Consider the following 23,734-nt stretch of genomic DNA (forward strand, 5'->3'; position numbering starts at 1 on the left):
TGATTTCAGCATCTAAATAGCTCCTTCTGAATTTATATTTGACCTTTGATCTCTTGACTTCATCTGTTTTTATCTGTCATTTAAAGAAGGGGTCCATAACCTGGGTCCAGGTTGTAAGAGAAGAATTTCCTATAGTTGAATACAAAGTTATGTGCATATCATTATTTTTTACCTGGAGAGAAGGCCTATAGCTTTTCTAAGATTCTCAAAGAGGTATGGGGGGGATCCACTTCTCTGGGGTGAACTGCAAGGCCTTCTGTAAGGCTGTGGGTGCAACCTTATACATTATAAACATGGCCCGGGATGGGAGGACAGGGTCAGAAGAAGTGTCAGGAACAAAGAACTCCATGTTAGCTCATTCGTCAGGCCTGCCTGTGGATCAACAGCCAGAGGCTGACATAGTAGCTTCCGGGAGAGGATGTCAGAACGAAGCTCCTGAGTCAGGATAAGCTTGGTGCTAGCTGTGGGATAATTGGTCCTACAGACCCAAGCAGGAACTACCAAACAGGATGCTGCTAAGGTCAGGTCAAGAACCAGATGCTGGATTCATCCAAGTAAGCTTCCTCCTCTGGGTTGAGAATGGTGTCTTATAATGTCTTAGTGTCCTCAGTACATAGGATGTCACCTGGCAAACGATAGTCACTCAGTAAGTACTCATTGAATAGAACCAAAAGAAAAGTTCAGGTATCAGGTACCTGGCATAGATAGGGAACCTGAAATACATGAGATCAGATAGATTCACGGTCAAAGTCTCTAGATGCTTCCTCCTAATCCTTAGAGCAATGGCTGTGTTCTTAGGCCTTAGACAGGGAGGCTAATTCATGCAAACCTGGGGCCTAAGTTGATTTTAATCACTAAGCATGGAGTTGGACCAGCCCTTGATATGCAGCCACAACCCTTCTCCCTTGCCCATCTAACACAGCTTTCTCTCAATCCTTGATTCAGTTCTGATATTATGGTGTATGGTTTCATTTGTTCCCAGAGAGCTTTCTAATTTAGGGCTGTGCCACCAGTGCCCCTTCATCCTACAAACAGTTATTTCCATTCCAATATTTCCAAAAAGCAGTGGAACCACTGATAACACATTTGTTCAAGAGTGGTTAGATCCCTTCGTGAGTTTGCCTCTCGGTACATTCAGCAGCACAGGCTAAACCAGGAATCCTTCTCTTCTTCTTCCTTTATCAGGCCATCAGACATGAGGGAGTGTTGGTTGCTACGGTGATGGGGCTCAGAGCAAAACCAAAGCATGATTGTGACCTCCAGAGGTGATGGTAACTGCACATATGGTTTCCAAGGGTCTTCCTCCTAAATTTCCAGGGGCCTCCTAAGGAAAATGAACATGTTCATTTTGGAAACAAAATAGTTCTACCAACAGATGTATCCTGAGGATCCTGCTGGATCGATCTTTTTGTCCTCTCCTATCACCATGTGATTAATTTGATTGCTTTTTTCCTCTGTGATTAAAACTTAGTAGCTTCACCTGTGTCTCATGTACAACAATAGTTATTTCATTCTTACAAATAGCTTTTCTAAGTGATTAAGCAAGCAAGAATTCTCATTAGTCCTCAACATTTGGCATTCAGCTCAAACACCCTAACCAGTGTCAGAACCTCCCCATATCACGTGGCTAAATCAATCTAGGCATCTCTTTTCGACAAAGATGGTCTGAGCCCAGCCCACAGACTCTAACGTTTACAAGGCTAAGCAAAAACAAGAGAGACAAAGAGCCTCCATGCTTAGTAAATATCTTTGTATTCTGGCTGAATTTTCTGTGGATGATCTTCCCTGATTTCTCTCAGGCCCTATGTTTCCTACCATGATCTTGTTTCAATGACAAGTCTACCAGACTGTGCGTCTGTTTTGAATTGCTTTGAAGAGAGCATGGCTTGCTACTTCTAAATCAGCGTGTTAGAAGACAAATGCTACCTGCCAGGATATCTGATACCCACAGTTAGCTGTGTATGCCAGTTGACCATCTTCTTGTTATTTATAATTTGTAATGAGAAAATCATCACTTATAATTACTCTTGACAGATATTGACTTGAGAGAATTATAGAAACATAGCTGTCCTTGGGGATTATCAGTAGAAAAACCATGTAGATAATTATATCGAGATTTTTAAAACCTGGGTCAATATTTCCAATTATCTTCACAGTTAGCTTCTGGATATTTTCATTGTTTTTAAAAGATAGACTTTGGCTATGGCTTGTATAAATTCTACAAGTGTGAAACTGGCAGTCAGTATTTTAAAACAGAAAGGATTGCAAACAAATTTTTTGTAGAACTTAGAATTTTTTTCTATTAATATTTGCCTATAATTGAAATAATATAAGCAAATTGTCCTATAATCTTAGAGGTAAAAGGGACTCAGGAAAGTCATTTGCTTTCTGTCTGTTCCTCTGGGTGAGCCACACCTAAGACATTCCGTTCAGATGAGAATTTATTTTGTTGGTGAGTGTCACAAGTGCAGGCACTTCCAGCACCTCTCCATAACCCAGGCTGGTTTCTGACATTTTATGATTGGTGACTTAATGCATTTCCTGGAAATGAATCATTTTAGTTGTCGTGAACATCTTCTTAGAGCCCAAGTACAAATATTAAGCCAATCATCTGTGTTGCCAAAATAAGTGCTTTGACTTTATCTTCTTTCATCCTTTTTCTCACTACCCTTCCAGGTTTACATATGAAATTGCACCAGTATTTGTCCTCATGGAGCAAATAACACTCAAGAAGATGAGAGAGATTGTTGGGTGGTCAAGTAAAGATGGTGATGGGATATTTTCTCCTGGTAGGTTTCTCTTCTCTTCTCCTGACTCTTTTCAAGGTTTACAATAAGGATCTGTGAGATTCTTGAAAACACTAAATAGAAAGTGAGTTTGTGAAAGAATAATGTCCTTAAATTTTTTTTTTCCATTACGTTGGAGTGGCCAGGTGCAGTGGCTCATGCCTGTAATGCTAGCACTCTGGGAGGCTGAGGCAGATGGATTGCTTGAGCTCAGGAGTTTCAGACCAGCCTGAGCCAGAGTGAGATCCCATCTCTAAAAATAGCAGGGCATTGTGGCGGGAGCCTGTAGTTCCAGCTACTTGGGAGGCTGAGACAAGAGAATCGCTTGAGCCCAAGAGTTTGACCTTTGATCTCTTGACTTCAAGAGTTGCTGTGAGCTGTGACGCCATGGCACTTTACCTAGGGTGTCAGCTTGAGACTCTGTCTCAATAAAAAACAAAAAAGATTATCAATTAATTAGTTGATTTCAGCCAAAATAGCTTATCTACTTTGAGTCTCTAGTTTGAAGTAAATACAAGAATCTTTAAAACAAGGATATTCAGCCAGATGTCTGAAAATAAATCAATAAATGTCAAACCAGGGCAGGTTTTCTCCCAGGTGGAAGGAAAAGTTATAGATGATGTCAGAAACAGTGAGATTCTGTACAATGGCAAAAGAAGGAATAAAGTTTGCCATTGTCCAGACAGTTTGAGCAGACCACAGATTTGCTTGTTTAACTGTCAAGTGCTTGAGGTAAAAGTGACTAGTTTGTGTTGGCCAAACATACATAAATGGTTACTTCAGTGCTTCTTGTGTCTTTATTTAGGTAAGCAGGAGTTTGTTTTTGTTTTTATTTTAATAAACTTAGAGCTCTCCTAAATGACTCGATAACTCAGTTGGGCTGTTCTTTGACGAGAGTACCCAGGCAGATAACCAAGCAATGTCGTTGTTTCCTCCTGTTGAGTTCCATTACTCTCTCTTTCTCTGTCTTTCTGAAGTCAGGGAACAGATTCATCTTTGTTCAGTAAATAGATTGAGCAGAAATTAGAAGCAGGAAGGTTGTAACTCACCTATTTCTTTGCAGCCACTGCTGCTGCTACCTCTTACATTTCTGTCTGAGCTTCAGGTGGGAAGGGCACTGGAGTATGTGATTCATCTCCAGCCAAATTTTCTAGAGAGCTTCGGTAAGAAGAGTGACTGCTTATATTCCCAGGACAGAGAATCCATAGGGAAGTCCCAGCAATAAGGAAGCTAGCAAAACCTACCAGGATACTCTAATTCCCCTTCCTGGACTGCCTTATCTCTTGAAACACCAGCTCAGCCTTCCTTGTAGAAAACATTAAGAGCCAACGTCTCCATCTTTCTTCAAGGCTGCATAGTATTCCATGGTGTACATATACCACAATTTATTAATCCATTCGTGGATTGATGGGCACTTGGGTTTTTTCCATGACTTAGCAATTATGAATAGGGCTGCAATAAACATTCTGGTACAAATATCTTTGTTATGATGTGATTTTTGGTCTTCTGGGTATATGCCCAGCAGAGGAATTACAGGATTGAATAGCAGATCTATTTTTAGATCTCTAAGTGTTCTCCATATATCTTTCCAAAAGGAATGTATTAATTTGCATTCCCACCAGCAGTGCAAAAGTGTTCCCTTTTCTCCACATCCACGCCAACATCTCTGGTCTTGGGATTTTGTGATATAGGCTAGTCTCACTGGAGTTAGATGATATCTCAAAGTAGTTTTGATTTGCATTTCTCTGATGATTAAAGATGACATGGATGGAGCTGGAACATATTCTTCTCAGTAAAGTATCTGGAGAATGGAAGAAAAAGTATCCAATGTACTCACCCCTACTATGAAACTAATTTAGGACCTTCACATGAAAGCTATAACCCAGTTACAACCTAAGAATAGGGGGAAGGGGGAAAGGGTGGGGAAGGAGGGGGGAGGTGGGTAGAGGGAGGGGCATTGAAAGGATCACACCTGTGGTGCATCTTACAAGGATATATGTGAGGCTTGGTAAATGTGGAATGTAAATGTCTTAGCAAAGTAACTAAGAAAATGCCAGGAGGGCTATGTCAACTAATGTGATGAAAATGTGTCAAATGGTCTATGAACCAAGTGTATGGTGCCCCATGATCATATTGATGTACACAGCTATGATTTAATAAAAAAAAAAGAAAGAAAGAAAACATTAAGAGCCTTAACACCTGCTGCTGTGTCTGCTTGCCGACAGGGGGAGCCATATCCAACATGTACAGCATCATGGCTGCTCGGTACAAGTACTTCCCCGAGGTTAAGACAAAGGGAATGGCTGCTGTTCCCAAACTGGTCCTTTTCACCTCGGAACAAGTGAGTTGGGGGCTCTTGCTCGTGTATTCTGGTGTTTTCCAAGGGACTCGCTCATGACTAACCTGAAATTTCTGTTTGTTGCAGAGTCATTATTCCATAAAGAAAGCTGGGGCTGCACTGGGCTTTGGAACTGACAACGTGATTTTGATAAAGTGCAATGAAAGGTGGGCAGGGGAGAGTGAATAGTAGGTTCTTGATGTATTAAATGTGTTCATCTGTTAAATTTGTTTTATTGTGCTTAAGGACTGGCTTAGTACAGTGTGCCAGGCCGCTAATGGTCTGTTGAAAATATCCAATTAAAGTACTTTTTTGCTGCTGCTGAAGTTTTTTCCATGTGCAATCTCATTGATTCTTCATTTTAATTCTCTCCTTTTACAATAATTATAGGGGGAAGATAATTCCAGCCGATTTTGAGGCAAAAATTCTCGAAGCCAAGCAAAAGGTATGTCCACCATGGTGCATCTAAACTCTGGTGAATATGAATTTTTAAAAATACCTTCCTTCTGACCAAGACAATAAAAGTCTTTGACAAAATAAGAGATAATTTTATTGTGTTAATAAAATTCTATTCCCAGATGTTTGCTTATTTCCAACTTGTGAAATAATTTAGTTTTAAAGCTATATCTACACAATATCAATTTTTTTAATGAAAAATTCATTTCATTAGACCACTTGTCCTGTCTTCATTGTGTCAAGGGCTTAATTTGATGTTCTTCAATAAATCAACTACTTGAGCATCATGAAGAGACAGCCTAATTGTTACTACTTGCTACTTGTTAGGTCTTATCTCATTTTAACAAATATCATTTTAGCTTAGGATTCTGTTTAGCAAAGTGCATCCATGCCTATGCCTTGGCAGATGGCCCAATGGTACTTGGCAAATCCAGTCTCAACAAATTCTCTTAAACAACAAAAAAAAATCTCATAGAACAGATATATCCACAAGTCACTACCAGGTAGCTGTCAGGCCATTTCCCAACACATTGTTTTGGTTACAGTCTTGTACCTTCTTCTCTAATGGTAGTTGTTTACTGGGGCCTCAGCAGAGAAGGGGGATGTAAATGTTACGAGGATTGAGCAAGGAGCAGAGGTGGAGATGAGCTTCAAACAGCCTAAGACTCACAGATTTCCCCAACCCTGTCTTGGCACTGTTATCCCGCTCCTTCATTTATTTCTCATTCATGTCAAAATTTGAGCATGTCCGCAGTTAATGAGTGTTTCAGCTTTCACAGTGCATAGATCTGTTTCAAATAACTAAACAATGCTTTAGTTTAATGATTGTATCAATACACTTAAACGACACAGCACCTAAGAGAACAATGTCCAGATGATATTTGGAACTATCTGCCCAGCACTCCAAATATTCATTATTGCTTTCTTGTTTGCCATAGAACTTATTCCTATCGAACATACTGCATATTTTGCTTATTTCACTTAGTTTGTTGTCTGTCCCCGCCACCCCCACCCCCACTCCCCCACACACACACACAGACTAGAATGTAAGCTCCACGACATCAGAATTCTTCTGTTGTGCTCACTGCTATATCCCCAGCATCTACAACAGGCTTGGCACATGAAAGTCACTCAAAAAATATTTGTCAAATAAATGAATGAATAAGTGAATGAACCAACAAAGTATACTACCAAGCAGAGCGTTTGCCACCACCAGCTTAGCCAATGACTGCTAGGAATAAACACTACTGCAATTCTACTTCAGGTGGAAATGAGGAAATGAGAAAGGGTAAAAAGACTAATCGGCCTTTCTCTCTTACTTTGCAGGGCTATGTTCCCTTTTATGTCAATGCAACTGCTGGCACAACTGTTTATGGAGCTTTTGATCCGATACAGGAGATTGCAGATATATGCGAGAAATATAACCTTTGGCTGCATGTCGATGTAAGTGCCATAACTCACAGAACAGCTCAGTCCATCTGGGGGTGGAAAAGTTCTGCTGTCTGATTTGTTTCAAGCTTCTTCCTACACCCCAGCCAGCCCTCTCTCCACCCCACCTTAGTGCCAGCTATTCTCCAGCCCCTAGCCAGCCATTCACGGCGGGTGCTTACCACAGGCCTGGTACATGCTCTGGGACTCACCCCACCCCTCACTGGCTGATTTCTGACTCTTGTGGTTCATCCTAAAATACGGTCTCCCTCACCTTCCTAGGGACCTTTGGACAAATAGCTGCAGAGTAAAATAGAACTGATTTCAGAGGGGAAAAAATGGCTAAGACAGAACATAGACATAGAAAGTGGCTACGAATGTGAACCCTCAGCCTTCTTTCAGCCCTCTATGATACTTTTCTTTAAAAAATGCATATTTGCTACATTTGGGAAAAATAAGGCAATATATGGAAGCTATTATCAACTAAGAGATTTAGTCCTGAGTTTTCCCTGGAACACAAAAGTTACATTTTCACATATGTGACTGGGTGTATTTTTTCTTCCTGTCTCTCCAGTCTTTCATGGATTTAATTTCTCACAACTAAACAATGCGGTGGGCTGCCCTGCCATTGAACAAATGACTAACAAAAGCTGTTGTGTCACGAGGCATCCCAAGCTGTTCAGTAAACACATATCCTGGTACCCAAAGACATGTGGTGCTGTTGCAGGAACTGTTGAGAACCTTCAAACCAGGCAGGAGCCGCTGCCTTCTGGGTTTAATCAGACAGCAGGCCCCAGTCTTTCAAGTAGTTTCCAGAGCCATCCAGGGGGGCTCCCTGAGGATTCCTGGCTTTCCCCATACTTTGGGCTTTTAGGTCTTGACAGCACAGGTGCCACAGGCTCAGACCCAGCTTACCTGTGTCGCTCCTGCAGCTTCTCTGAAAGCTGACCTAGAGGACGTTTTGAAAAAGAACTAACAATGAAAAATCACAATGGCCACTGGTTTTGTGTTTGTGTTTGTGGTTATGTTTGTGTTTACTCAATGTGGGCTTCGGCCATCAGAAAAGCTTGTGCTTTTAACCTTTTACATTCTCATGTTTGACTAGAGATGTGGGGTAACTTGTTTGGGATTCCTAAAGGTTGCTGCTCCTCTCTCCCTCTCCTTCCTCTTCCCTGCAGGCTGCCTGGGGCGGTGGGCTGCTCATGTCCCGGAAGCACCGCCATAAACTCAATGGCATTGAAAGGTAAGGACTGGAGCGTCAGAGCAGCAAATGACAGTGCTCTGGGGTCAGCCCGGGTCTCCCTTGCACCACCCTGAGTCCAATCTAAGCCCATTTGAGTTCAGCAGGCTTTTATTGAGCACATATTGTATGATTGATTTCCTGGTCCATCTCATCCTCAGCCAATTTAGAAAGAGAGAAAGAAAATAAATAAGTGGTTATAACACAATGTGGAAAGTGTAACAATAAATGAAATTACAGATATTCAAGTAGGAGAGAAGAGAGACTAACCCGTGAGGGAGATTGGGGGCTAAATCAGAGTTTGCTAAGGACCCTGGTTCCCTTTGCTCTTCTTCCTCGTTAATTGTACTGCTGGGAAAGCCAGCTCGCCTAGCTTCCTTTCTCTTTCACCATTCGATGGTCAGTGAGTGTTCGAGGACTAATAGGATTTTGACCTGACTCCAAAGCCTGGATCCATAATGAACTCACATTAATTTGTTGATTCATTCGACAACTGAGTCCTTATCATGAGCCAGGCAAGCGTGCATGTGACTGGTTACCTGAATGTCTGTCTCGCCACATAGGATACTTTTCAAAAAAAATGCATATCAGATACACAGAGGAAAATAAGATACTGCTTTATGAAAGGTATTATGAACTAAAAGATTTTTCCTGCTGAAGCTAATTCCCTGTGGGCTAGATGTTCATAGACAAATAAATATTTAATCTGTCTCATAATAAAGAAAAATAAAACAGGGTTAGGTAACAGTGAGTGATGAGGCATGCTATTTTAGATAGGGTAGTCAGGGCCTTTCTGCGGAGGTGACATTTCAGCAGATACTGAAACAAAGAGAGACAGGAAGCCAGGATATGAGGAAGAGTATTCCAGGCAGCAGAATGGCAAGTGCAAAGGCCCTGAGGCAGGACTCCATGGGGGCTGGAGCAAAGTGGGAGAGGTAAGAGAAAAGTATGGTTGGAGAAGGGGACAAAGAGCAAGCAGCAAGGACCTTGGCTTCTGTTATCTCCACTGTGCCTCCTCTGTCTAAGTTGTGTAAGGCCACTGTCAAGTCTCTGGCTCTTTGAAGCAGTTATATGACCCTATCACCGGAGGATAATGTGTAAAATGTAGATGAGTCAGCCCAACTGCACTTTTCTCAGACAATTTTAATTTTACATCTTTGAGTCTAGAAAAACTTGAAATATTTTGCATTAGAATTTTTCTTTTCTAACATTTTAAAACACATACGTCTTCCAAAGGAGATTGAATCGATGTCATGTCTTATTACTTTCCATTTGTAGTAGCAAAGAATCATTTACTTCAGATCTCAAGGATATTCAGAAAACGATTTAAGACATTTTATGAGACCTAAATATAATTTTTAATGACTTGGTAAATGATAGCAATGAGAAAATTGATTACCTTCACTACCTTTTAAATATGGTCTGACACTGATGCTTTTTAAAGAGAGAAGCACTTAGTTAACTTTTCTTGGAACTTTTCACAGGTCCTTTTCTCAAAGGTTTTATCAAGCATTTATGCACTTTAGGCCTTCCTCTCTTCTTGAAACACAGTGCTCATGTGCACTAAATTATTTTCCCTCTAAAGGACCTAACCAAGCAACATGAAGAGGTTAAAAATTCACAGCAAGAGTTTACCTCTAGGGAGAACAGAGGCAGCATAATTCCGTGCCAATTGCTATGTCAGGGAGAAAATATCCCTCACAGGTATTAAAACACAGAGCCCAGCTGTGGGCCAGCCCATTCAGAAGGAGTCTGCAAACCACTGAAGCAAGTTACCCAAGTTTTAATCATCGTGCATTACACTAAGTTGTTTCTGCAATCCCCTAACTAGTGTGCTCTTTAACCATCTAATTGTGTCTGACAAAATGATGCGGTTGCTAGGAGACCATGCTTGTTAAGCTATCATTGCAGCCAAGCTGGCAAAATCATGCTCATTTAGCCCTGAAACAATGCTGCCTGGTAGTCAAAGTCTAGAATAGTCCAACTTGCCCTTGCTTTTGGGTTGTCACTCTTGATACTGCCCCATAAGCAGGTAGGTCAGCTCATCGGCTCATTTCATAAATGAGAACAGAAAGGCAGAAAGAAGCCAAAGTCTGCTGCCTAGAGGGGGGCGGTCTAGTGGGGTAGCTGGGAGCACTGTCTCTGCAATTAGTTGCCTTGGACTTGGATCTTGGCTCCAACCTTTCTTCCCAACTTTGTGACTTTAGGTAATACATTTAACCTTTTTTGTTCATCCATTTCTCCCTCTAAAATAGAAGTGATAACAGTACCTACATCATAAGGGTTGTTGTGAGAATTGTGCCAGGCGCGACTGCAAGCGTTTTATTTTTATTAATGCAGTTTATACTTTATTCAGTTCTGTGAGGTAGACATTCCTCATTTTGAAGATAGGAAAACCGAATCTCAGAGGAATTGTATAATGCACCCAAGCTAGCAAATGTCAGAGCCAGGACTCAGACTTGGACAGTTCAGCTGCACAGCCTGAGTTCAACCTATGATACCATGCTGACGTCATTCCTGAAAGCTCTCAGAGCCTTGGGACATAAAAGTTCTTCATAAATGATAGCTATTATTAGTAGTAGTTATTTAGAATAGTAAGACTGTCTCACAAAATTTAAATAAATAAATACACAGATAAATAGATTATTTTCCATGGAAGTTCAAAGCACAGTAAATACATCCTTTTTTTTTTACCTTTTTTTCATCAACATAATTTAAGCCATGGAAGTTTATAGGTTCAAGTGTGTTGTGAGATAAGAAGGTTGGAAAACACTGAATGGGAAGATGCAGTCTGCACTATGATACCCTGACCCTGCCTGTGAAGTATTTGTTTCTTGCTCTAATAGCCATTTTAGGAGAATAGGCATCCAAAAGATGCATTGGCTTCGATTGGGGTAGGTGTCGTTTTCCTCAAGAGGACAGTCACCTCTTTCCAACCTCTGTACCTTTTCAAAGTATCACGTGCTTCTTTCAGGGCCAACTCTGTCACCTGGAACCCTCACAAGATGATGGGCGTGCTGCTGCAGTGCTCGGCCATTCTCGTCAAGGAAAAGGTCTGTCCTCCCTCCAAAGATACGCTGGTGGCCTGCACATGCCTGAGAAGGCGCCGGAAGAAAAAGTGTGGGGTCTTTTTGCAGCACTTGTTGGCTTATTCCTGAGACTGGAACCCCGCTGCGTCCTTCCCTGCCCTGAGAGCGAACCTCAACTCTCCTCTTGGCTTCTGCTGTCTACTGCCCTTCCTTGTTCAGTACTTGGGGCTCTGTCCGTGACAGAACCTTTGAGGGAATTATTTAATTGAGTATCCCTTCATGTTTGCACACACAAAAGTAGGAGTGATTGGGTGAGGCACCCAATCAATTTTGTCCTCAGTGAGGACAAAAAGTGCTCACTGAAACATACTCTAATTTCCTAGCATGAATTTGTGGTCCTAAGAGCTGAAATAAATGAAGCAGAAAAACAACTACAAATAGCAACTCAGGGCAACAAGGAATGTTGACCAAAAAGCTTCTTTCTGTAAATGGGTTAGCAATATATTCCCTTCTTTAAGCTCCTAGTAATAGGACCCTGCCCTCCAATGCATTGTTGCTCCAGTCAGACTTCTGCACACAGAGGCTTTCCCAAAAGTCTGTCTCTAGCCTGTGAGATCCAGAGCCTGCCTAGACTCTTTACTCACTCATATGAAGAGTCCCTGTAAACTTTATAGGATATCCTGGAAAGGCTGGAAGACCATGGGAGGGGGGGTTGAGGAAAATTCCTTATAGCATGAAACTATCCCTCCTACTGATGAAGTTTCTATCCCTCACCCCTGCCTACTAAATGCCACAGCACTTCTTAGCCTTTGAAACAACCCAAAACACCCACATGCAATTCTAAATGCTTCTTAGGGAGACATTGGGGCCCTGGCAGCCATCTGAGGCAGGAGATCATTTTCTAATCAGAGTGTCAGGGGAAAGACACAATGGTTTTTCCAAAAGTGATTTTAGAGAAGGGCATCTGGACAAGTGCAAGGTCTCCTAAAGACGTCAAAAGAAAGATTAGATGTGACCTAAAATCCCGCCTTCCAGCCACGCCTGTTTTAAAGCCATCCACATCTCTGATCTGTGACTACAGATGTACCCATCTTGATTTCCTTGACAGGGCATACTCCAAGGATGCAACCAGATGTGTGCAGGATACCTCTTCCAGCCAGACAAGCAATATGATGTCTCCTACGACACTGGGGACAAGGCAATTCAGTGTGGCCGCCATGTAGACATCTTCAAGTTCTGGCTGATGTGGAAAGCAAAGGTACGAAAGAGACAATTCTAAAAATAGAGCCAGAAAGTAATGTGCACAGACTGGCTGGCAAAAGAGAGGCAAAACTATATCATAGATAATTCACCATGAGTATAATCAATACCTAGATAACTGAGTTAACTGTAATTTCTTTGTAAATGAAATAGCTTTATTCCTTAGGTCAGTTTCTCTGTCCTGTCAGGCTCTTCAGTTTGAATTATCAGGAAGTTTTCTTATAACTTTCTTTTATAACAACTAAAAATTATGCCAAGGCAAGGATTTCCACAGCAATCCTTAGAGATGGCAGAATTATTTAGTGCAGGTTTAGAGAAAGAGGTAAAAGATTCACTTTTATTCTGAGTAAAACCTTGAATTCCTTTATGAGGCCTCTCATCATGGATATATCTGACAGTTTTAAGTCCTACTTGAACAATATCTTTCCCATTATTTGTACTTGATAGGCTATTCTAGAAAATTCTACTTTAGTCTGAGAAGTCTTATTGCTAGACTTAAGCATGCTCTGTCTGCATTCATCTGCCTCTTGGGTTGTGTTTTTTTTTTACATAAGAAAAAAGCTAACTATAGGATGTGCCCCCAAAATATGAGTGAGGGAGAGGATTACCATTTGACTCATTGTACCATAAGAATTTTAAGCAGTCAAGTAAAGGCAATTTTGACTTCACAGTTTTATACTGCACTCATTGTTTTTATTTACCTACTGTAAATTAATTTTAATAATTTCAATGTTTAAGATCAAGCCTACCTAACACTGAGATAAGATTTTCCATAAAACATCTAGTCAAATATTTCTTCTGTGGGAAAAATAAGGTAGATTATTAGTTTTTTTTCTCATTTCTCATTAGTTTTTTAAGTCATTTTGTCTTACTATAGAAATAGTCTAAATTTTATTTCTACCATGAAGTAATCATAGGTATTTTAAACATATAAGTAGCCATAAATTGCAACAAAAAAAAAAGAACCCTGTCATTTTGAAATTCAGTGACAACAGTAATTTCAATAACCTCTTGAAACCATCTGCTGGAGATTTAGGCTTATGTTGGTTGCTGAGGTGGGACCCTGGTGCAGGCTTCATTCCCGAATGGACTGGCCAGGGTGTATAGTCAACTGTGAAACTACTTAGGAAGGCTCCGGCTTTGCCGGTGCTGAACTTTACTCAGGCCTGTTAGCAATCTGCAAGCCCGCCACGTGCATCTGCTCTCCTTGTTAACAGCAGCCCACTCAACAACCCTCATGTTGCTGTTATTAATCAGCCATGCAGGCTTTTGAAACTCATGCTCAACCAGTTTGTCAATAGCTGGAGCTACTGCAATCTCAAGGCATGTCTTGCCTGCCCGCTTGCCTGTCACCTAAGAGGCATAATACTGCTATATGGAATGCAGCCTGCCTGGGAGATGGAAGATACATTTGGTTGGGACTTATTGGTGAGAAAGATGAGTTCTACAGCAGTAACTCGCAAAGTATCTATGATGAACAAGCAGTTATTTAGGGTTGTTCAACCCATCATGGACCAACACAGTAAACATGAATTGCTAGAAAAATGAAATCTAAAAACATAAAAAATACAAGCTACTATTTTGTATTAGATATAAAAGTACTCAGTCAACTTCCTATAAAAGTTTCTTATTGCTTGATCTCAATTTCTGCACTCATTTTATCATGAAGCAGTTACAGTTTGTGGACTTGGCTTCAGCCCACACATGATGCTCTGAGTAGCACTATCCCAAAGCAAACCAGAAACAGGCATGTATCTAGGCTGTGAATAACTAGCAGGAAGCTGCTGAGTGGAACTGTCCAGAGACGAGAATGCCTTCAGAAGAGAAAGCAGGCACACCTTATTTTATTGCATGCAGAGCTGCGAAGAAGCTGTAGATTTTCAATTGGATGGTTATTCCTAACCATCTCCAAGAATACTCTTTTGTATATTTCTCATAAGCAAGAACAACGTTTTAGCCTTCCCAAATTCTTATTACAGGGAAATATATCCATCAACGAGGATGACTTTTCTCTTTAAAACAGGGCACAGTGGGATTTGAAAACCAGATCAACAAATGCCTGGAACTGGCTGAATACCTCTACACCAAGATTAAAAACAGAGAAGGATTTGAGATGGTTTTCAGTGGTGAGGTAGGTTATCATCCTGGACCAGATATACAACATTTCCAAAAAAACTACTGAGGGAAGCTCCTGAAGGCATGTTTTCTCACACTGCTAAAAAATGCTTCTGAATTTTCATTCTTGCATACAGTTCATTTCATTGATTTCATGTCTGTGAGCTTTTCTTTTGGTAGCACTGGGATGCCTTTTCCTTTCACCTCTTCTAAAATTGTATGGCTCTCAGCCAGGTTTTTGTAGACAAGAGGTCTTTCCTTGACAGTTTCGGATCTTTCATCATTCTTGAGTTTGTCTTGTGTTGAAGACAAACGTGCTTCAATGATAAAGTGCTTCTCAGTTCTAAGAAACTTGAAAGATGGATTTTTCTTGCCTCTCAAGACTGGTTCTAAAATAAAGTTTTACCTTACACAGATTCATTATGAGGAGAGCAAGATAAAATTGCCTCTACCCTGAGTTCATACACGCACTGCATATATTTGTAATACCAATATTTGCTGAGTGCCTGCTGTGCACCAGGCCCTATGCCAGGAGCTGGGTTGTATACTGTTAATCAGAACAGATACTCTCTCTGTGCTAATGGATCTCACAGTTGAATAAAGGAAGATGAAATAGGAGTTAGTGCTGGGTAAAAGCAAGTCCACTCATAACCTGGTAAATATAACACCACCTACACTCAAAGTCAGTCTGTTCATCACCAACTAAACTATTAGGAACACATGTGAGAGTCGCCAAGTGAACAAAAAGTCAATGATAGAGTGCTCTGATTATTCACACACTATCTTAAGCATTCTAGTAGCAGATTAAAAACAGCAAATGTGGTGTTTCAAGCCAGTTAGAGGGATGGCAAACAGCAGCTAGGGAAAAACTGAAAAACTATCTCAAGAGTCAGAACTCAAAAGTACACCAAACAATTTTAGGCATCTTAATAAGCCCAGTCTTACAGTTTAGAGCCAGTATTAATATTCATTATAATAGTACTGAATCATCAAGAAAAGATTCAGTATCAATAAACTCCATAAAATATTCAGTGCCAATAGACTAAACTATATTTCAATTATCTTCTATACATGAGGTGCTACAAAATGGCAAGATAGGTCATATATTTTATTAAATTACCCAAATGTAATTATTTTTAACATTTCAGTGTTCAAAGGTGGTAACTTTAGTTATCTGGAAAATCGGTTGTGAAGAACTGCTCTCCTGCCAGGTCTGACTGGATAAATGAGGCATCGTTCTCCCTACTGGAGAAGGAACACTGTCTTTGAGATGGGTATCCAGCCCATGTCTTTGTGAGAGACTTCTACTGCGTGTGCATATGGGCTTGGGAACAGTTTTCTCTCCAGTTCTCATAATTCTCTTTGTTTTCTTTGTTTGCCTGTTCGTTAAAATCTGTGCAGCCTGAGCACACAAATGTCTGTTTCTGGTATATTCCACAAAGCCTCAGGAGTGTTCCGGATAGTCCTGAGCGACAGGAAAAACTACACAAGGTATGTTCTCATTCTTTGTCTCATCGAATCCTCTGTAATTTCTCTAACTAGTGAGGACATCCTCTTTCTAACGATGAAGAAATAAAAACAAAAGACCTGGGGTGGGCTCTCAGTAATGAATGGGGTGGTGGGGAGCCATTGTTATACTCTTCTTGGGTCTGCCTGGTTCACCTGGCTCTGGTTACCACAGGAACCTCTAAACACAGGGGTGTCCAACCTGTGGCCCGGCCCACAGGCCACATGCTGGTTTTACAAGGACCTTTTTGGCTTCTTTGTGGTGTCAGATATCACAAAAAGACTTTTTTTGCTAATCAGCTTTCATTACTATTTCACAGGGAAATATATCCATCAACAAGGATGACTTTTCTCTTTAAAACAGAGAAAAGTGTTTAATGTGTGTTTAATGTGTGGCCCAAGACAATTATTCTTCCAATATGTGGCTGAGAAAAGAAAAAGGTTGGACACCTGTCCTCTAAAGGATGCATCCCTGTCTTTAGGTGGTGTCCTTCATTCAAGGATCTCTACGCAGGGCAAATGAATAATGCACACACACCTAGGAACATTCCATGTGCAACTATGTTATAATAATCTTTTATGAAGCTCAAGCCTATTCTAATGCTGATGTATACTACTTGTTGATTTCTATATCTAGTTTATATATTATCCAGAGTTATTTAATTTAGACAATATTTGATTCACCTAATTATTTAAAAAGCATTTGTTAAACACAGTCTATGTGCCAGGCAGTATCCTGCTCTTTGGGTTGCATAGACAATTTATGGTGTTGCCTATAAGAGCTTTCTGTTTTTGTCTTTGTTTTTTATTATAATGGTTCCACGACTGACTTTCAAAATTCTTTCACACAGTACTTTCTTCTTTTTTTTTTTTGAGACAGATCTCACTGTCACCCTGGGTAGAGTGCTGTGGCATCATAGCTCACAGCAACCTCAAATTCTTGGCCTCAAGCAATCAATCCTCTTGCCTCATCCTCCCAAGTAGCAGAGACTGTAGGAGCCCACCACACCTGGCTAATTTGTCTCTGTTTTTAGTAGAGATGGGCTCTTGTTCTTGCTCAGGCAGGTCTTGGACTCCTGAGCTTAATTAAGCAATGCACCCACCTTGGCCTCCCAAAGGGCTAGAATTATAGGCATCAGCCGCTGCACCCAGCCTCACAGTACTTTCTGAGGGAACTTAAATAGTCACTAGATGTTAGCCACTGAAGATATTTGGTTATCAAATATTTTTTTGCTTTTGTATCAGTATAAACACAAAGTAAAAAGCAGGTTAGGTAGAATTGTTAACTAGAGAGTTAACAATTTAATAAGAATTAATAAGTTTTATTTTTTGTTTCCCATCACAAGGTGGCTCCCAAAATCAAAGCCCTGATGATGGAGTCGGGCACGACTATGGTTGGCTACCAGCCTCAGGGGGACAAGGTGAATTTCTTCCGAATGGTCATCTCGAATCCAGCCGCTACCCAGTCTGACATCGACTTCCTCATTGAGGAAATAGAAAGACTGGGCCAGGATCTATAATCGCCCCATGCAGAACACAAGGTTAGGGGAATTCCCTTTCCCCTCTAGCTCTCTAGAACTAGCCTCCATAAGTTGCTGAAACACATAGGCTATTCCATTGAGGGAAAATATAATATCTTGAAGAATATTGTTAAAACCTTACTTAAGCTTGTTATAGTTAGCAGGAAATAACGTTCCTTTTAAAAAGTGCACATTAAGAATGCAGTATATATGTACAGTTATATATACCTCTCTCTATATATACACATATAGTGACGTGGCTTAGTACTAGATCACAGCATGTATCCCACTCCAGGAGAGTTAACTTTACCTTCAGCTGCAGCTACTGAGGGACTAAACATGCTGCAAACCAGCTTGCCCGGCAGCCACTGGAAAGATGTTTGTCAAAATGCCATGTCCTAGGGACCAAAGGAAATGCTGTTGGTGGGAGTCGACCTCACTGTCAGCATTTCTCTCACCTGAACTAATGATGGATGGTGAGAAAAAGCTCCACAAGATGACAAGACACACCCTCCGCATTAGTATCTTGTTAGGGGAAAATAGTAGCAGAGCCATTGTGACAAGTGTACCATTGCTGTATTTCTAGAAATTAATTTGTGTAGATTGTGTACGTGGCCGTTGTCTGAACTTGGTGGAGGAGAGGACACATAACGATTTCAATGACTGTTTGGTGGTAGGTCAGTGAAATATTTGCTTATTTATATTCAGAGATTTACCATGTTAAAGAGGCGTCTTGTATTTTCTTCCTATTTGTAATGTATCTTATTTATATATTAATGAAGTACGTTCTGAATACTGTTTATAGTATTTTCGTGCATTTGTGAGCCAAAGAGAAAAGATTAAAATTAGTGAGATTTGTGTTTATATTAGAGTGCCCTTAAAATAATGATTAAAGCATTTTACTGTCTGTAAAAGAATTCTGCTACTATAGATAGAGTCATTATACATAGAAATCCTGTTACTTAAATAGCATCTGCCGTTCTGTTAAACCCTGTCTGGCTTTACGTCTGGTGTTGTCAACGCTTTTCTAGTAACTATTAGATAATAACTAGATCTCTTGTAATTTTGTAGTAATTCATGACCAATCCCTGTGATTTGCTTAGCTGAAACCTAAGGCAATGTTTCCGAAGACCCTCTGAAGTTCTCAGATAAATTGACCGGGCTCACAACTGTTTTTGAAGAAAGGAAATTTACACTGTGCGTTTTAGAGTATGCAAGAAGAATATAAATAAATAAAAATATTCTCCATGGAGAATTTGAACAAAATTTTCTTCAAATTTATGTTTCATGAAGAGAGAGAGATTTCCCTGTATAACTATGTTACCTGGATCACCCCAGCCCATTCACTTTCCACTAGCTGACTTTAGGCAATGCTCAGTATCCTTACTAAGCCAAGACTCAACCCATTATCATGGGTGCCTGAGCCCCTCCTCTATGAAATCATTATGATTGTAAACAAATAAAACTTACGGTTCAAGCCCTGAAAAAGAAAAGCCATCCCTGCTTCTCATTTTCCTATTTGCATCTTAGAGTTGCTTTCATTTAGTCATTCAACAGATACTTTCGTTCTCTGTATAGGCGCTGAGGTTACAGTGGTGTGCATGGCAGACAAATATTCCTTCTAGGGGGATCATAGACCACTTGGTGTCTGTGGTGTCTGAGTGCCTGTGAGATCACAGAATCATACCTTCCTGCTGCTGATACTTACACAGCGGTCCCAATTTACTTCCTCAGGAAATATAATTGGGAGCTGGATCATTAGGAAATAGGGTCAGTTTTCTACAATAGTCTAGTATATTAAACTATAGCAATACCATCTCACTCATTTGGAATATAAGGATCCTTATTAAGCACATGTAAGGATTAGAGAAGAGTCATTTATAATTAGCAGACTGGTTGCATGTGTAATCATCATATTAAACAAACTGGACTCAGCAGGGAGTGATCACAAAGCCACCACATCCTTTCTCCTACTGTCCAATCATATGCTCTCTGATAGCTGAATTTTTCCCATGCCCCTATTAGAATTTAGGTCATGCCCATAGTTTTCTGGCCTGTTGGGCACCAGGACAGTCTCATTTTCACAATTAAAGGTCCAGCTCAATGTAATAAGCACGTTTTTATTTATTTATTTTTTATTTTTTTGCTTCGAATTTTTTTTTTTTTTTTTTTTAGAGACAGAGTCTCACTGTACCGCCCTTGGTAGAGTGCCGTGGCGTTACACGGCTCACAGCAACCTCTAACTCTTGGGCTTACGCGATTCTCTTGCCTCAGCCTCCCGAGCAGCTGGGACTACAGGCGCCCGCCACAACGCCCGGCTATTTTTTTGTTGCAGTTTGGCCGGGGCTGGGTTTGAACCCACCACCCTCGGCATATGGGGCCGGCACCCTACTCACTGAGCCACAGGCGCCGCCCTGCTTCAAATTTTTATACAGAGTTCCCACACACCCCCTCTGGCATCATTTAAGGCTACAAGCCTTTAGTGGCCAGTGGAGCAAGGCTGGTGGTGGCTGAGGTCATTTTCTTTTCTTACTCTTTCAGCTCATTTTCCTAGCTACTGTATTTCCTCGTTCAGGGTCAGGCCTAAGGCAAGAAAGGGTTGATTAAAGTAACAAAGCATCAGTGAGTTTTTGGGGTGGGGGGGAAATGAGGATTTAAAAAATTATGGTGAAATTTAGACACAATGAAATTCACTCTTTACAGTGTACTATATATATAATGGTTTGGTGAATTTTGACAAAACCATTCAGTCATGTAACCACCACCACAACAGAGGTCTAGAATAGATCCATCACCCAAATGAATCCCCCATGTCCCTTTCTACTCAATGCCACCCCAAACCCAACCCCTGGCAACCTCTGCTTTGTTTGTTGTCCCCAGATCTTGCCTTTCCTACAACCTACGTAAATAGAATCACATAACTGTAGTGTTTTGAGTCTGGCTTCTCTCCCTTAACATAATGCATTTGAAAATCATTCATGTTGTCTGTATCAGTGTTCATTCCTTTTATTACTGCATAGTATGAAAAGTATGGCTGTACCATAGTTTGTTTATCCATCCCCTAGTAGAAGGAAATTTAGGTCATTTCCGGTTTTTGGCAATTAAAATAAAGCCACTGGGGCCAGGAATGGTGGCTCACCTGGAATCATAGCACTCTGAGAGGTTGAGGCGGGTGGATTGCCTGATCTCAGGAGTTTGAGACCAGCCTGAGCTACAGCAAGACCTTGGCTCTACTAAAAATGGAAAAACTGCCACTACTAGCCTGAGATGTGGCAGGCACCTGTAGTCCCAGCTATTTGGGAGGTCGAGGCAAGAGGATCACTTAAGCCCAAGAGTTTGAGGTTGCTGTGAGCTATGATGCCACAGCACTCTATCCAGGGTGACAGCGTGAGACGCAGTCTCAAAAATAGAATTTTTTTTTTTTAGTTTCACTTGCTATTTCTATTCCCAACTTTTTGGGTTATATGCATAGATCATTAATCTTGAACTTTTCTTCTTTTCTAATGATGCATTAAGACTGTATATTTTATCATGCATGCAGTGGCTCATACCTGCAATTCCCAATGTGGGGTGTGTGTGTGTGTGTGAGAAATGGCATGGCATCTCAAAGAAAGGAGGCTGAAGCAAGGCTGGGATTGCTTCAGACCAGGAGCTGGAGACCAGCCTAAGCAATAGAGAGAGCCCCCCATCTCTACTAAAAATAGAAACAATTATTGAGAGTGGTGACATGTGCCACAGTCTCAACCACTCAGGAGGCTGAGGCAGGATTACTTGATCCTAGGAGTTTGAGGTTGCAGTGACATATGAGGATGCTACTGCACTCTAGCCTATGCAACAGAGCAACACCGCGTCTCAAAACAAAAAGAAACAAACAAACAAAAAACAAATCAAAAGAATATATATCTCCCTGCAATATATCTCTTAAGCATCTCTTTAGCTATATACTACAAGATTTGACACATGACATTTTATTATTCAATTCTAAATATGATGGAATCGTCAATTTTTTCTTATAGTTTATTAATTTTCGAGCTATTATTGGTTATAAATAAGTTTATAATGTTCATATTTTTCTGGTAGTTGAAAACTTTTATCACTATCTTGTGGCCAAATTTTTTTTTTTTTTTTGCCTTTTTGTCTGTTTTCTCTGATATTAATATAGCTATGCCACATGTTAGGTTAGTCTTTATCTGATATACACTTTCTTCTTTTTTAAATTGCTCTATGCATTTATGATGAGGTATTATTAATGCAGAAAGGAGACAAAAAGCTCACAAACACTCTACACAATTTCACAGGATGCATTGCAGGAAAAAGAGCGACTGAGATGGAACAACAGTCTGGGAGGATGCATTCCTGGGGGAGATAGACCTCTAATTCCCCATGGAGGGGGTCTCACTGCTGGAGGGGGCATGCCTATCAGCAGCTCTCCAGCAGGGGGAAGCCCAATTGGTGGGCCCACTGGCGGTCTCATACCAGGTGGAGGAGCCATAGGTGCCTGGAGGTGGTGTTGCTCTGTCTACAGGTGGGGATGGGGTCCCTCATCCTGATGGGTAAAGTGTTGGGGCTCCAGCAGTACTGGAAGTAGCAACAGCAGCTGCTCCAGTGTCTCGTCCCTGTGGAATCACACCTGCTGGGCTTGGCCCCCAACTCCTCGGACTGGGCCTGCTAACAGGCAGGAGCCTGGGGAATTGGTACAACAGCTGGGGCACTTCTGACAGCTGCCCTAGAAGGGCCTCCAGAAGCTCCAGCAAGTGATACCAGAGCAATGCCAGGATCTTTGGGGAGTGGCCACTCCTTAGTCACGGATACCAAATTCTCCCCACACACAACACCAGACCCCAAACCCACTTTTCTGCACATTCTGGCTGCCTCACATTCTTTCATTTGATCTTCCTGAACTCATCACACTCACAGAGGATCAAATTCAGATGCTTGTCAAAAGCCTTAAAAGTGGCTGGGGCCCCGTCGCTCAAAGGTTTGAGTGCCACCCCGTGCACTGAGGCTGGTGGGTTCAATCCTGGCCAGGGCCTGCTAAACAAAAAAAAAAAAAAGAAAGAAAGAAAGGAAGAAAGAAAAGGAAAGAAAAAGAAACCAACAAAAGCCTTTAAAGGTGCCAATGAATACTCAGCCACCTTGCAGGACACGACTCCGTCTACAATCAATGTGCTACAGCATCTCGCTACTCGTGGCCACAGTCAGGATTGCTGTTCCACCAAATCTGATGTTCTGATGTCCACAGTTAAAATTTTTCTTTCTTTTTTTTTTTTTTAGAATATAAAAGTATCAATTTATTTTATATTTTAGAGGGAGAGAGGGATTTGAATGGAAAATGAGTGTGAGAAATGACGTGGCATCTCAAAGAAAGAAAAGAATGCTGGCCTCCAGTTAACATCGCCTGATCTTTAAGACCTAGGGGGAGGCTATAGATAAAGGTGTGATCTAGGTCCTCCCAGAAACAATGCAAGCAGGGCAGAAGCTTCAAACAGTAGCTGGAGCCTGGTTTTTGCTTGGAATTATCTTCCTCTAAGTCTGTTCCAATACTGTTCCAATACTCGGTGGAACCCCTCGGTGTCCCAGCTAAGAATGCCTGTCTAGGTTCAGCCTGGAAATCCACCAGCTTGCTGCTGCTGAGAACACCTCAGAAACAACCGACTCTCTAGGTGGCTCAGTGAGGCTGCTCTGCATCTGACTTGGACTTCCACGTCTGGCACCTGCCGCTCTGTAGTCTGTGTCAGGTGTCAGCCATCCCTTGCTTGCTCCATCGAGTCACTGACTGCTCAGGCATCTCTGGCGGCCACCTCGTTCTGCCATTTTCTTCTCTTTGAATTATATTTCTGTCTCCTTATGTTTTAGGTGTGGCTTCTATGAATGACCTGGAACTACGTTTTATCATTTTTTCCTACTGTGCTTGTCTTATAAACAAAGGATGTCTTCACTTCATTTATTGTGATTACTGATATACAGAGGGGGCGAACAAAATGTATATATGTTTTAAGAAAGGAAAAAAACATATTAAATTTGTAACACTCCAAGGCAAGTGGATTGTCTGAGCT

General features: G+C 41.1%; 1 protein-coding gene and 1 pseudogene across 5 annotated transcripts in view; one reads left to right on the forward strand and one right to left on the reverse strand.

The window, feature by feature from the left end:
- The window catches only part of GAD1 (glutamate decarboxylase 1), a 42,949-nt gene extending 24,005 nt beyond the window's left edge, over positions 1-18,944 (forward strand). For 3 of the 5 annotated variants that reach the window (XM_053597136.1, XM_053597135.1, XM_053597137.1), the window contains 11 exons: positions 2,677-2,789; positions 5,012-5,127; positions 5,212-5,291; positions 5,515-5,569; positions 6,907-7,023; positions 8,187-8,251; positions 11,223-11,301; positions 12,386-12,535; positions 14,561-14,668; positions 16,054-16,143; positions 17,505-18,944. In XM_053597136.1, the coding sequence (XP_053453111.1) occupies positions 2,677-2,789; positions 5,012-5,127; positions 5,212-5,291; positions 5,515-5,569; positions 6,907-7,023; positions 8,187-8,251; positions 11,223-11,301; positions 12,386-12,535; positions 14,561-14,668; positions 16,054-16,143; positions 17,505-17,678 (1,147 nt within the window). In that variant the 3' untranslated portion in view covers positions 17,679-18,944. Of the gene's footprint in view, positions 1-2,676; positions 2,790-5,011; positions 5,128-5,211; positions 5,296-5,514; positions 5,570-6,906; positions 7,024-8,186; positions 8,252-11,222; positions 11,302-12,385; positions 12,536-14,560; positions 14,669-16,053; positions 16,144-17,504 lie in introns of those variants that run through there. The other 2 variants (XM_053597134.1, XR_008381203.1) reach the window with 2 other exon arrangements.
- A 3,016-nt stretch (positions 18,945-21,960) lies between these two features.
- LOC128589719 (small nuclear ribonucleoprotein-associated protein N-like) lies at positions 21,961-22,874 on the reverse strand (annotated as a pseudogene).
- Positions 22,875-23,734: the final 860 nt, after the last annotated feature.

The sequence above is a fragment of the Nycticebus coucang genome, chromosome 7 (genome assembly GCF_027406575.1).
Source record: "Nycticebus coucang isolate mNycCou1 chromosome 7, mNycCou1.pri, whole genome shotgun sequence".
NCBI classification, from domain to species: domain Eukaryota; kingdom Metazoa; phylum Chordata; class Mammalia; order Primates; family Lorisidae; genus Nycticebus; species Nycticebus coucang.